Genomic DNA, 13379 nt, shown 5'->3' with positions numbered 1-13379 from the left:
TGCTCCTCCCGTTCGACAGACAGCCGCGTCTTCCTGCGCAGTACCAGCACGACCCCGAGACACGATGGTGAAGGTCGGAGTGAACGGATTTGGCCGTATTGGGCGCCTGGTCACCAGGGCTGCTTTTAACTCTGGCAAAGTAGATATTGTTGCCATCAATGACCCCTTCATTGACCTCAACTACATGGTCTACATGTTCCAGTATGATTCCACCCATGGCAAGTTCAAAGGCACAGTCAAGGCTGAGAATGGGAAGCTTGTCATCAATGGAAAGTCCATTACCATCTTCCAGGAGCGAGATCCCGCCAACATCAAATGGGGTGATGCTGGTGCTGAGTATGTTGTGGAGTCCACTGGGGTCTTCACTACCTTGGAGAAGGCAGGGGCCCACTTGAAGGGTGGAGCCAAGAGGGTCATCATCTCTGCCCCTTCTGCGGATGCCCCCATGTTTGTGATGGGTGTGAACCATGAGAAGTATGACAAGTCCCTCAAGATTGTCAGCAATGCGTCCCGTACCACCAACTGTTTGGCCCCCCTGGCCAAGGTCATCCATGATAACTTCGGCATCGTGGAGGGACTCATGACCACAGTCCATGCCATCACTGCCACCCAGAAGACAGTGGATGGTCCCTCTGGGAAGCTGTGGCGTGATGGCCGAGGGGCTTCCCAGAACATTATCCCTGCTTCTACTGGCGCTGCTAAGGCTGTGGGCAAGGTCATCCCTGAGCTGAATGGGAAGCTCACTGGCATGGCCTTCCGCGTCCCTACCCCCAATGTGTCGGTTGTGGATCTGACCTGCCGCCTGGAGAAAGCTGCCAAATACGATGACATCAAGAAAGTGGTGAAGCAGGCATCGGACGGCCCCCTCAAGGGCATCCTGGGCTACACTGAGGACCAGGTTGTTTCCTGCGACTTTAACAGTGATACCCACTCTTCCACCTTTGATGCTGGGGCTGGCATTGCCCTCAACGACCACTTTGTCAAGCTCATTTCCTGGTATGACAATGAATTTGGCTACAGCAACAGGGTGGTGGACCTCATGGCCTACATGGCCTCCAAGGAGTAAGAGCCCCCTGGACCCCCAGCCCCAGCAAGAGGAAGAGAGGCCCTTGACTACTGTACAGACCTTTTCCCAAATTGATCCCCCAACACACTGAGAATCTCCTGACCTCGTCTCCATCCCAGACGCCCTAAAGGGTAGGGGCTAAGGGAGCCCAGCCTTGTCATGCACCGTCAATAAAGTTCACTGTACCCAGCCAAAAAAAAAAAAAAAAAAAAAGAGCACTGGCTCTGTCACTTGCTGGCTTCTCTTCCAAGCCTCAGAATGCTCAGCTATAAAAAGGGGGTAAAATTGTCAAACAGCTATTTGGAAGAAGCACAAAATTAATTGCCATGTATCTCAGGAGCCTGGGCTTGGGGTTCCGCAGCTACTGGGTCTGAACCCTGAATCTGCAGCTGCCTGGCTGTGTGGCGTAGACCCAGGCGCTTATCCCCTCTGGACACCAGCACCCTCCTCTAGAAAATGGGAAGAATAGTATCCACCTGTGGTCAGTGGCGTCATTGGGCCTAATTCTTCACCCTTCCCTCTATTACACCCAGTGCCATGTCACTTTGCAGTGACCTTCCCACCGTGAGCAGGGGACACGTTCCTGACATTGAACCTTGGGTTTGGCTGCATGACCTGCTTTGGCCAGAATGAGGTGGAAGTGCTGGCGGCCAGTTCCGATCCTACATCTCAAGATACGTTGTGTGTTTCCACTTGCCTCTTGCACTATGGCCTTCGCCACAGGGAGAACACCGGGCTAGCCCACTGGTCCCAGGAGGATGCAAGATACAGGCTGGGGAGGAGCCCGGCTTCGTGGATCACACATGGAGGACAGCCTCCATCACCCAGGAACACTTGCTGAGGATTGTCCCATGGCTACGAAACGCACATCTCTCACATGGAGCCACTGTGCACTACGGGCCGATTTGTTACCACAAGTGGATCTAGTGCTGTCCCTCTGGCAGGCTAGACCCTGCACCCCTTCCTGAGCCTGTCCTGTGGCTTCACCAGCCCTGATTTCCACCCCCAGTCACCCAACCTGGACGCCATAGGGCTTTTTGCTCTCAGCCCGTGTGACCCCTGACCTAAGACTGTGAGTTCCCTGGAATCGGACCTTGGTCCCCTCTGAGACACCCTTAAGCCATCCAACTGCCCTGATGGGACCCATGTTGGCTCATGAGCGAGGTTCTTTGGTCTCCAAACAGTTTTCCTTGTGGCCTGCACCACTGGGTCTGGGGTCTCGGCAGGGCTTACACCCCCACCAGGCAGTCATGACACCGTGACACAGTGAGTCACCTAGAACCCTCGAGGCCTTACTTTTCATATCTGGTAGCATGAAGATCCAAACTCTGAAAATTATCAGTCCTCCAGAAACAGGAGCTGTCATGAGGTCCATCATTCAGTGCTTGCTTTAAGGGGCATCACTGAGAGAAGCAGAGACGACTCCACTTCCTTTGTCTTAGTCTCCCTCTAACCCTCATCCTGTTCCTCCTCCTTGTTAAGCCTTGAATATCAACTTCTTGGACAAGCTAGTGCTTCAAAAGAAACACAGACTTAAATATCTCAAGAGTGGCCCTGACAGAAAGGTCCTTTTCTAGAGCTCCTGTGACAAGCCCGGACAAGCACTGCACAGAAGAGGACACTCAAATGCCAGCCAACAAAGACCTGAAAAGCTGATCAGTCTCACTAGTAGTTAGGAAAAATTCAAATTAAAACCAAAATGTGATACTATTTCACACTCATCAGACGGACCAAAATTTTAAAGCCTGATAATACCAAGTGCTAGCAAGAATGTGGAGCGCCTGGAACCCTCAAACACTACTGGTAGGAGTGCAACTGGTACCAGTTTTCCATTTGGAGTGGTGATAGGACATTTCCTTTTACAAAGACACGTATTTAAGTAAAAAGTGAGCCAGGTTAGAGAAAAATATTAAGTAAATAATAATATATGGTACATAGCTATGGCAAAAATTGTTCATGTGGATGGGAAGGATTAAAGGGATATGTTGGGTGATAGCCTTGGCTTTGATATTAGATGTCCCAAGTTTAAATCCAGGCCACACTTGCTATGTAAACTTGGGCAAAGTACTGAATTTACCTGAGTCTCAGTTTCCCCATCTGTGAAATGGAGATGATAATTATGACCATCAAACTTCATAACCCACTTATCCAAAACCCTTGACCACGTGTATTTGGGAATTCAGAATTTCTCAGGTTTTTAAAATACCATATACCTGATATTATGTGTAAGGTCTGGGCAGCACCACATGACCAGCATGCTGATGTTTCTGCAGCGAAATGTATTACTGTTCACATTAAGTGATTTTGGTTTTTTGTGTGTGTGTGTTTTTTTAAGTCTATACATTGCACCAGTCCTGGGCAGATTTTGTAGCCAAATGAGTTTGCCACAAACTTTAAAATAAAAACTTTTGTATTCCATAGTTTTTGGAACAAGACTAGTGAGATTTGAAGCACCTTAGTCAAGCCCATGAAGCATCATGGAGGGAGGGTTTAGAGAGAGCAAGAACGAAAAATGCATCAAACCCAATGAAATTCTAAAGAGGATGTTATAAAAGTTCCCCAAGACTTCTCAGAATCTTCTCCCTGTGACTCTGCCCCCTCCTTTCTATCTCCTTCTCTTCTTCCTCCTTTTCCTCCTTTTTCTTCCTACTCTTCTTGGTGTTCTCCCATCACCCTGGCTGGTGTTTGGCCTAAGAATGGACACGTGACTAAGTTCTAGCCAATGAGATGTGAGGGAAGATCTGCTGAAATGCGCCTGTGGACTTTTCAGTGGCTAGATGTGATACCTGGTGTGAGGGCAACCATTTGGGGCCATTAGAGGAAGCAGGCTGAGGGCAAAGGCCACACAGAGAGTTGGGTAGAGAGTGGATGTCACATTGCCACCGATCACACCAAACTCTGGCTCGCCTACCTCTGCACTTCTTGTATAAGATAAAGAAAATCTACTAGAATTTTAGCCACTTTGAGTTGGAATCATCTGTTACTCATAGCAGAAGTAACAAATATATTCATATCTGTTACTTATTTTGAATATTAAAGGAACATATAAATCTAGAAATTGAGAAAAAGTGGGGTGCCTCAAGTTATAAGATCACGTATAAGCAAGGATGGATTTTAAAGACTTGAATACCAGATCGATGACACTACGGGCAGGCAGGTGGGGGGCAGTGGGAGAGCTGGCGTGGGCTGGATTGGTAAGGATAATATCATGAAAGAGGTTGGAAAATATCCTCAGACTTCACTAAAAACTTCTTCGTTTCAATTTTGTATTCTCAGCAGAGGACAAATGATTGAACTCAAGCCCAGGAGCCCTTACATTCCTTACCAGGATCACAGAACAGAAAGCTGGGCTGTGTGGGTCGAGAAGATTTTGGGTAGACGCACACAGCATTAGCAGTGTTCTGGGCTTGTCTGGCCTTCAACATGTGATTCTGAGAATTGGAAGCGAGAAGATTATAACTCAGAATGGCACGCGGGTGTGAAGCTGGCTGCCTTGCCAGCTATTTGCCTGTATTTAAAACACATATGGGTGATATTTTTAAATATCTTTGCTGTGTGATTGAAAAACATTGCAGTTGCTACTTCGTGGACGTGGGTTTTTATGCAAACCCAGGGATAGAATGATGAGTGTGTGTTGTACCTATGTGGGCTTTGCTGGAGAAAATGTAAGGACAAAATGGCACAGCCTGCATAAATGTCAGGCAGAGAATTGGGGCTGGGCCATTCAACATTTAACTTGGTTGTAGGAGCTGCTGACAAAGCTCCTTGGTTTTCTTTGAGATGCATCCCTCCCTAGGCCCCCCCATGGAGACTGGGTGAGGGTAAAGGCCACACAGAGAGTTAGGTAGAGAGTCATTTGCCAGCTCTGGGAGTGGGCAAATGACCCAGGCCGGGTCAGTCAGATCACTTCAATCCCTTGATTCCAGTGACTGATTGAGGGACAGGCTCACGTCCCAAGGCAAGCCAATGAGACTCAACCATGGGACTTTAGGCACTACTGGGAAAGCAGCACTTCCCTCCTGTTCATGTTGCTAAGCTGGGAGGTGGTATAGCTGGAACTGTCCAAGGCCATCTTTGTCACCACTTGGGGAGAGCCTGCTGGGAATAAATCCAAGGTGGAGGGAAAGAAAGCCTGAGAGATGAAGAGAATCTTGAATCCAGCCATGCCTGAAATCTACTCCTAGACACTTTTTTTTTCACTTAAAAAAAGTTACAGTAAAGTATACTTAACATAAAACACCATTTAGGCCATTTCTAAACGTACAATTCAGTGGCATTAGTTACATTCACAATGCTTTGCCATCACGATTGCTACTGCCAAAAATTGTCATCAACCTAAACGGAAACGGTACCCATTAATTTTATTAAGTATAATACACATACAGGAAAATTCACCCTTTTTACTATGTGGTTCTGTGAGTTCCCACACACACACAGTCACGTAACCAGCACCACAACCAAGATCCAGAACAGTTCCACCCTCAGCCCCCAAACCCCTCATTCTCCTCTGTAGTCTGCTCCCTTGCTCACCCTACCCCCCACCCCATCCCTCAACCCCTGGCAACCACAGATGTTTTCTGTTTGTAACATTGTGTTTTTTCCAGATGTTACAGAAATGAAATCACCCAGTATGTGAACTTTTGAGTCTGACTTCTTTCACTTAGCATAATGCATGTGAGGTTCATCCACATGGTTGGTGTATCAGTAATTTGTTCCTTTTTATTGCTAATAATAATAATACATTGTACCGAATGTACCTCAGTTTATCCATTCACCAGTGGAGGGATATTCATCTACTCCCATACCCGGAATTTCCCTGAGTCTGTAAATTCTGTTTTTTTCCCTTAAGCTGTTTAAGTTTCTGAAACTGCAACCAAAATTATCCTAACAACATATCAGATAAAGTCCTACTCCGAAACGGTTTCTTCCATCTATAAAATGGGAGTGTATTGCTCAAGATGGTTTTGAGTGTGAATCTTGACTCAAAATTGGTTGAAATAAAGAGACAATATTACCTCACATACCGGGCCGTCCTGAGGGGTAGTAGGTCTCAAGATGGGTGACTGGCGCTTCAAATCCGGTGCAGGCACTTTCCATCTCCATCAAGGCTTGGGCCTCAGGGCTTCCTCCTTTGGGCAAAGCAAGATGGCGGTGCGTTTCCACCAGCACACAGTTCACCGGAAGTGTTCTCCCAGGGCTCAGATTTCTCCCAGAAGCCCCACCCAGCAGATTGCTCCTCACAGCTCATTGGCCAGAATTGGGTCACATGCCCATTAGCTGAGGGGGGAGGAGGGTCACCTTGACTGGGGAGTGGGCTCAGCTTCCCCTGAGGCAACTGGCTTGCTGGGGATGGTACTGGAACCTGAGGAAAACTGGAGCAGGGAAAGGATGCGAGGCCAGGGCCATGGTGTAGCCTCCAGACGATAATGAGAGCAGCTTGGCCACCTCACGGGGTTGTGGTGAGGGTCAAGAGAGGTATGAGTCCTTAATTCGTCATTGGTGGAGATTCAGACGTGTCCTAATGCTCTTCAACACGACAGGAGAAGTGTGGTGCAGCGCTTCCCAAACCTGAGAGTCGGGGGGCATCCGCGCAGGTGAGTTCTGAGGTAGTTCTGAGAAAATGAATAAGCAGAGACCTTCAAAATGGAGTCGGGAAGCTAGAGAGAACTGTCATGCAGGGGTCACTCAGTGCACATTATTGACCCCAACAGGAACAGAGTACTTTGCATCTCCCACAGGAAGTGACACTACTACCTCAGGGGAAGGAAGGAAAGATTTCTTCCTGCCCAGTAACAGCTCAGCCAATGGGAGACCGCCATAACTCAGCCAATGAAAAGTCACTATACTTCCAACATTCAGTTTCCTCCAGTAAACTCTTCGCTTACAAAAGCTCCTCCCAAGTCCAAAAAGAGTGGTCCTCTCCTTTCTCTGGACTTGCTCACCTGCTTTGCCACTAGCCCGCATGTTTAACGCAAGTTTTTCTTATTCCCAAATAAACCTGTTTTGCTGGAGAAATATCTGGCTATCTATTTGTTCAAAGTCAACAGTTCTCTACAACACGTTTGAATTAGTTACATGCTTCTGATTGCAACGATTAGAAATATAATTCAAACTGGCTTACGTCAAAAATAATTAGCTTTATTTAACTGGAAAGTTTAATGCTGTTATGGGCTTCAGGCACAGCTGGAGCCTCTGAGGTTGAGTGTTAGTCTTTCATTCTCCTTCTCTGAATTCTGATTTCTTGTGTTGGCTTCATTCTCAGCCAGGCTTCTCTCCTCTCGGGAACAAAGACTGCTGCCAAGCAGGTCAGACTTCCATCCTTCCAGCTTAACATCCTCAGCAAAAAGAGACTGCCTCCTCCCCAAGGTTCCATCAGAAATCCCGAGAAAGACTTTCATTGGTCCAGGTCACATCATATGCCAATGCCTGAGCCAATCAATCCTCCTGACTCTGCTAGCCCAGGCCCAGCTCGCATGCCCAATTCTACAGCTGGGGCAGGGTGGTGATGAGGGGGTAAAGCCACAGGACATGAGCTAGTCAAAGGAAAATCAAGAGGCTGCTTTCACAAGAAGGGGGAATGGTATGCAGGCAAACGCAGCACTGCTTCCTACAGTCTTAATTTTACTGATAGAGAAATTTATACCCCGAGAAGGTAAGACACTTGCCCAAGGTGTCACAGCAGTGGATCCAAGTTATGAACTCCCGCTCCTGAAGTCTTCCCCATTACGCCACTTGATAATGCGAGCCAAAAGGGTGGGTGGGCCTGTGGTTCCCTATGTAATGCCCACTCTGAACTCCTTTTCACTCCCCGTTCTCCTCCAAGGATTTTCATGCACTCTTCTCACCTTGAGGTTTGGTCTATTTTGCAGCTGAAACACAAAATTTTAGGGGATTGCTATGGACTGAATTGCATCCCCCACCCCCAATTTATACGTTGAAGCCCTAATTCCTAATGTGATGGCATTTGGAATGGTGCCTTTGGGAGATAATTAGGTTTAGATGAGGTCCAAGGATGGGACCCCAGGATGGGATTAATGCTTTTATAAGAAGAGACACCAGATCTCCCTATCTTCTCTCTCTTTCTCCCCTCCCTCCTCTCTCTGTCTCCCCAAACTAGAAAGAAAGCCCCCAACAGATCCTGACTATGATAGCACCTGATCTTGGCCTTCCAGCCTCCAGAACCGTGAACAAAGAAAATGTCTGTTGTTTAAGCCACCCAGTCGATGGCATTTTTTTATGGTAGCCTGAGCATAATAATACAAGGACAAATTTAGAGCAACAAGCACTGATTGGGCACTTGCTGTGTGCCAGGCCCTGTGCAGGACAGTAAGGTTCATAAGCTGGGTCTCAGCCCACAAAGAGTTTGGAATCTAGAAGCAATAGTAAAATATTAATGATGAAACTCTTATATCTTTTCTGTAAACTGTGAGATCACTTTTATTTAAGAAAAGAAAATTCCAACTCAACCAATAACCTCCTTGCACTTTCCTCCTCTCTCCATCTGTTTCTGGAGACAGAATAGAACATAGACCACAGCACTTTACATCCATCTCTCCATACTTATTTCCGTGCACACCAAGAGAAAAAAAGAAATGACAGCTATAAAGAGAGACGGCAGATGCTCTTAAGTGCCCTGTGTTCAGAGCTTTCCATGTATAACCTCATTAATTCCTCAAGCCAGTCTGTAAAGCAGCCCTTATTAGTCCCATTTTCCAAATGAGGAAGCTGAGAGGCTCTGAGAGGCAGAGTGACTTGCTCAAGATCACACAGCTGGGAAGTGGAAGTGGGATTTGAACCCAGGTTTCTCTTGATTTTAATGTCCAAGCTCTTAACTCCTATCGACTCTTCTTGGCTAATCAGTGCTATGGATGAATTAATAAAATACATACTCATCCAAAAGTGAGACATTATGCTGACCTAGATTTCTCTATAAGGACAGCCACTACTGAGGAAGCTGGCTGTGGAGTGGATGGACGCATAAGAACCTTTACAGACTCTCAAAGAGATAATAATGACATTATTTTTACTATTCATGAGAGCCTAGAGTTATTGAGCCGCTACTCTGTCCGGTTATCCCTCCACATCTTTTAATTCTTTTCCCCTCATAGCCCTATAGTCCTAGCATCACTCCCATTTTCCAGGTAAGAAAACAGGCTCAGCAGAGGTAAGGCAATGGCTGTGTGAGTGAAATCAAAGAATCTCTATAAACCTTTGAGAAAAGAAATTCCCCCAATTTTTGAGGTCCCAGAATCTTCTGAGTCTACATTCAAAGAGAAAGGAGCAAGATGAAAATTTAGAATCAAATTCTCCTCTCATAAAAGAAAGAGGCTGATTGTCAACCGAGAGTACCCGGGAAAAGCCATGAGCTACCCCCAGGCTTCTGGAGTTTTGTGGCGGATCTGGGAACCCTGGAAGTTTCCCTGAACACACTCAGAGCTGATGGAGGTGGGAGAGAGCAGGCTTTTAAGGGATTCTCACAGGAAATGCAACAATAGCGCCATTGTGCCCTGTGAGAGCTGCAAATGGGGTTCTCAGCACGAGGGAATACAGAGATGCATGCTTGAGCTGTTCTGCCATCTAAATGTGCATAATGAAAAAAACTTGTATAAAAATGTAATAAAACAGGTCGGTGAATTCAGCTTTAAAAAATCATGTGCCTCTGGGTTTTGTCCTGAGGGGAAAAAAAATTAAAAATCCCATTGACCAGTTTAGTGGCGTTGGATAAGGGGAGTACTTAAACATTTATTTGCTTTTGTGTTTTTCACAAAGATAATACATATTCATTATTAAAAATGAAAGCAATGTATATATAATAGTGTATCAGTTAGGAATACTTTAGCTACAAGTAACAGTAAACTCAACCAATATTGGTTTAAAAGACAAGAGAGCTTACTGTTAATTATCAGGAAGCCTGAAAGTAGGAGGTTCTGGGCTTGGTTTAGGGAGCAACAATATCAACAAGAACCCAGGCTCCTTTGCTCGTTCTGCCCTGCTCTACTCAGTGTTGTCTCTGTCATGGACACAAGAAGGCTGCCACAGTCCAGACATCAGGTCGCATGTCACAGTGTCAAGCAGCAAGGAAGGGGATTTGATGGGGCTAAAGAGAACCTTGTCTTCTTTTACTAAAGAGAAACATCTTTCCCAGAAACTCTCCCTTTCCTCCACAAAGTTGGATGGATCTCGGTTCAAGCCCCAGCCCTTCCACTTAACCTGAGCCTCAATATCCCCATGCTGGAAATGGGAACAATCGATCGTAGTACCTTTCTCATAGGGGGTTGTGAGAATTAAATGAGAAAGCACCTAGTGTAGAATAAGCAGCCAGCAGGTGTGCTGGTATCTTCCGTTTGTCCAGATTCACCCTTCTTCACCTTTCTCCAGCTTGTCCTGTGCTGCCCCAGGGCTACAACAATGGTCTCCCTGTCCTCTGGCTTCTGGGTGATTTGACCTCTGGACAATACCTGCAGGAGATCAGGAGGGAGGAGAAAAGTCAGGTATTCATTTCTGTAGCTCCTTCTCTGTGGACTTGCCAAGGGGGACTGCCTTTCTCTACAAACTGCTACAGCTTCTCTCTGCCAGCTGCTCCCTCCAGTTCCCAGATTGCCCACGTGGTTACAAGCCCCCCCCCCTTACTAGCTCCGATGGCTGCTCCATTGCTTTCTCTACACCTGCCCTCACCTTAATAAATACTTTCTTTATTAAACTCTTCTCAAAATACCCGTTTGAGTGTGTCGTCTTTTCCTGCTAGGACCGTGACTAATTCAAACCATTGGCTTTTATTTCAAAGTAACTTATTTGCAAACTTAAGCATTTTATTAGTAGTGGCAAGTGACTTGTGTCACACCTCATGATTAAGAATCACCAGGTCCACTTGGTCAAAAAAGTCAGTCAAGTAGGATGTTTGATTAAGTTGGTTGTTACAACAGTGAATTAATTCTAAATCCTCAGGCCTCTGGCCATAACCTGAGGCACAATATCTTTTACGGGATAATGATTTTGGGGGAAAAAATATAAAAAAAGGAAAAAAATTTAAAAAGGGCATTCACAGTGCCCTGAACTCACGGCTGCGTATTCTTGACATCCTTCAGTTAAATGGAAAACACCCGGTTTTAAAACTGTATTGATTTCAGCAGGCATATATTATTTTACTGTAAGTACCAATGTCTGTTGTACTTAATATACAATGGATTAATTTAAAATGCATTAGTTTAATAAAAATGCATAAAATAGAATAGAATTGCATTAGCTTCAATAAAAAATTCAATTTCATAAATATTATCTCATGTTAAAATGCATTGATTTCCAGGAAAATATATTGGTCAAAGGTAATTTACATTGGTTTGAATGGAAATGCACCAGTCCCCATACATATGTATTAGTTTAGTCAAACGTATCCAATTGTGTAAAATATCGGTTAGGCTGAAATGGATTCCGACCCTGTTATTGTCGTTGTTGTTGTTGTTTTATTTTCTTTGCTGAATAACTCTCTCTTGTGCTGGCTTTAGTGTGGCCCAGTTTAACTGGCAGGTGGGTGAGTCTAAGGAACATTCTGATAACCCAGGGGTTTGAGAGTGGACGAGCTGACTTCAGCAGCACTTAAGACTCTGTTGGTGGCAAGTAAGGTGCCCTCAACTGCTCCCCAGAGGCTGGGTGTGGGATATGAGCTGGAAATCCAAGCAAAGAGCCCAGAAGCAGTATCTCCTGTCCTCAGGAGGACTGATTGGAGCCACCCCAGAATAGGAAACCGGTGGTAGGACTTGACTAGGGCAGGGGAGCTGGAGGGAGCTGGGATATGGGGGCAAATGGGGACCGGAACCAGAAGGGGAGCTAGACCCAGTGCTCAGGCTCAGCAAAACACAGAGTCATAGCTGGGTCTCTGAGGTCTACCAGGCCTGAGTTCAAACCCCAAACCTGCTACTTACTATGTGTCCTTGGCCAAGTCACTTAACCTCTCTGAGGCTCTGTTTCTCCCAGGCATTGTGTCAGACACTGCTCTAAGTGCTTTCCGTGTACTGATTCGTTTCAGCCTACCCACAACTCCATGGTACAGGTAAGTGGTGTATTCCAGATCACACAGCTAGCTAGTGGCAGAGCTGGGATTTGAACCCAGAATCTCTGCTCTCAGCCATTAGATTGTCTCCAGTAATTGTGTTGCAGCTCCTCAAGCAGGCATATCATGGTAATTAATAGAGGTCTAATCCCTGTTCTTTGGCTTCCTAGAAACTTTTGGATAACCGATGTGGCCTCTTTGAGCCTCAGTTCCTTCATCTGTGAAATGGGTATAATAATAGCATTCATCTCCTAGGACTCTCAGCACACCAGGGCTCAATAAACAGTAGCCTCTCACCCCAACAAAAAGCATTCAACTCATTTTGTGGCTACAGGACTTTTCAGAGCCTTTAATATGCTAATGTGAGTCCTGAATCTCTAAGAGGGGAATGAGTAGGCAGAGCCTACTGAGGAGGAGGCTGAGCTGTGAGGGTAAGAACTAGGAAAAAGAAAAACTTAGAGATGGAGAAATTGCATCAATCCAGTAGTGTTTCCCAAAGTGTGGACCCTTCCTTTGATGGCATGTGAGTTGCATTTACTCTCCACAGATGGACATTTTTCAAAACTTTCTACTTGGAAAAAATATACATAACAGAAGAGTTGCAAGGAGAGTGCAACTAACTCCCTGAACTTCTCCTGATTTGCCAAATGTTGACATTTTACCACATTTGCTTTATTTCTCTCTCTGTTCTACATGTACTTATGTATGTGTATGATATATACATATATATATATATATATATATATATATATATATATATATATATATACACACACATATATAAAATCGGGGGTGCCAAAAAAATGTACTCAAGTGGACACTTCGGTCAACGTTGTTCAAGCAGTAGTTCGACGTAATCAGAAGTGTCTGGACGCTGATGGGAACCACTCTGAGCACCTCTTGTAATTGCAGAAGTCAAACGTGACTTGTATTCATCTTTTGTTATCAGTATATATTGAGTATTACAATTTTAATAGTTTTTTCCTTTCTTAAAATGTGTATACATTTTTTTGACACCGTGTATGTGAGTGTGTGTGTGTGTGTGTGTGTGTGTGTGTGTGTATTTCCCCCCTCGAAAACATTTGTGGGTGAATGCAGTCACTTCCACAATCCTTTACACACAAAGTTCAGTGTGTGTTTTCTAAGAACAATTACATTCTCTCATGTAATTACTGTGCAATGATCACATTCAGGACATTTAACATTAATACGGTTCTGGAATCTGAATTTTAGATTCCATGTTCAAAATTCACCAATTGTCCTAAA

The 13379-nt window shown here is 45.3% G+C and overlaps 1 protein-coding gene across 1 annotated transcript; it reads left to right on the top strand.

Moving 5' to 3' along the window:
- On the top strand, window positions 1-1066 carry LOC308492360 (glyceraldehyde-3-phosphate dehydrogenase-like; the record flags this gene model as incomplete). Its single annotated transcript, XM_081037213.1, has 1 exon — window positions 1-1066. Exon 1 carries the CDS (start codon window positions 65-67, stop codon window positions 1064-1066), a length of 1002 nt encoding a protein of 333 aa, XP_080893339.1. The 5' UTR covers window positions 1-64.
- Window positions 1067-13379: the final 12313 nt, after the last annotated feature.

The sequence above is a fragment of the Rhinolophus hipposideros genome (genome assembly GCF_964194185.1).
Source record: "Rhinolophus hipposideros genome assembly, chromosome: 24".
NCBI lineage: Eukaryota > Metazoa > Chordata > Mammalia > Chiroptera > Rhinolophidae > Rhinolophus > Rhinolophus hipposideros.
Note: the sequence above shows the minus strand (reverse complement) of the source record. Positions and strands in the feature narration are given on the sequence as shown.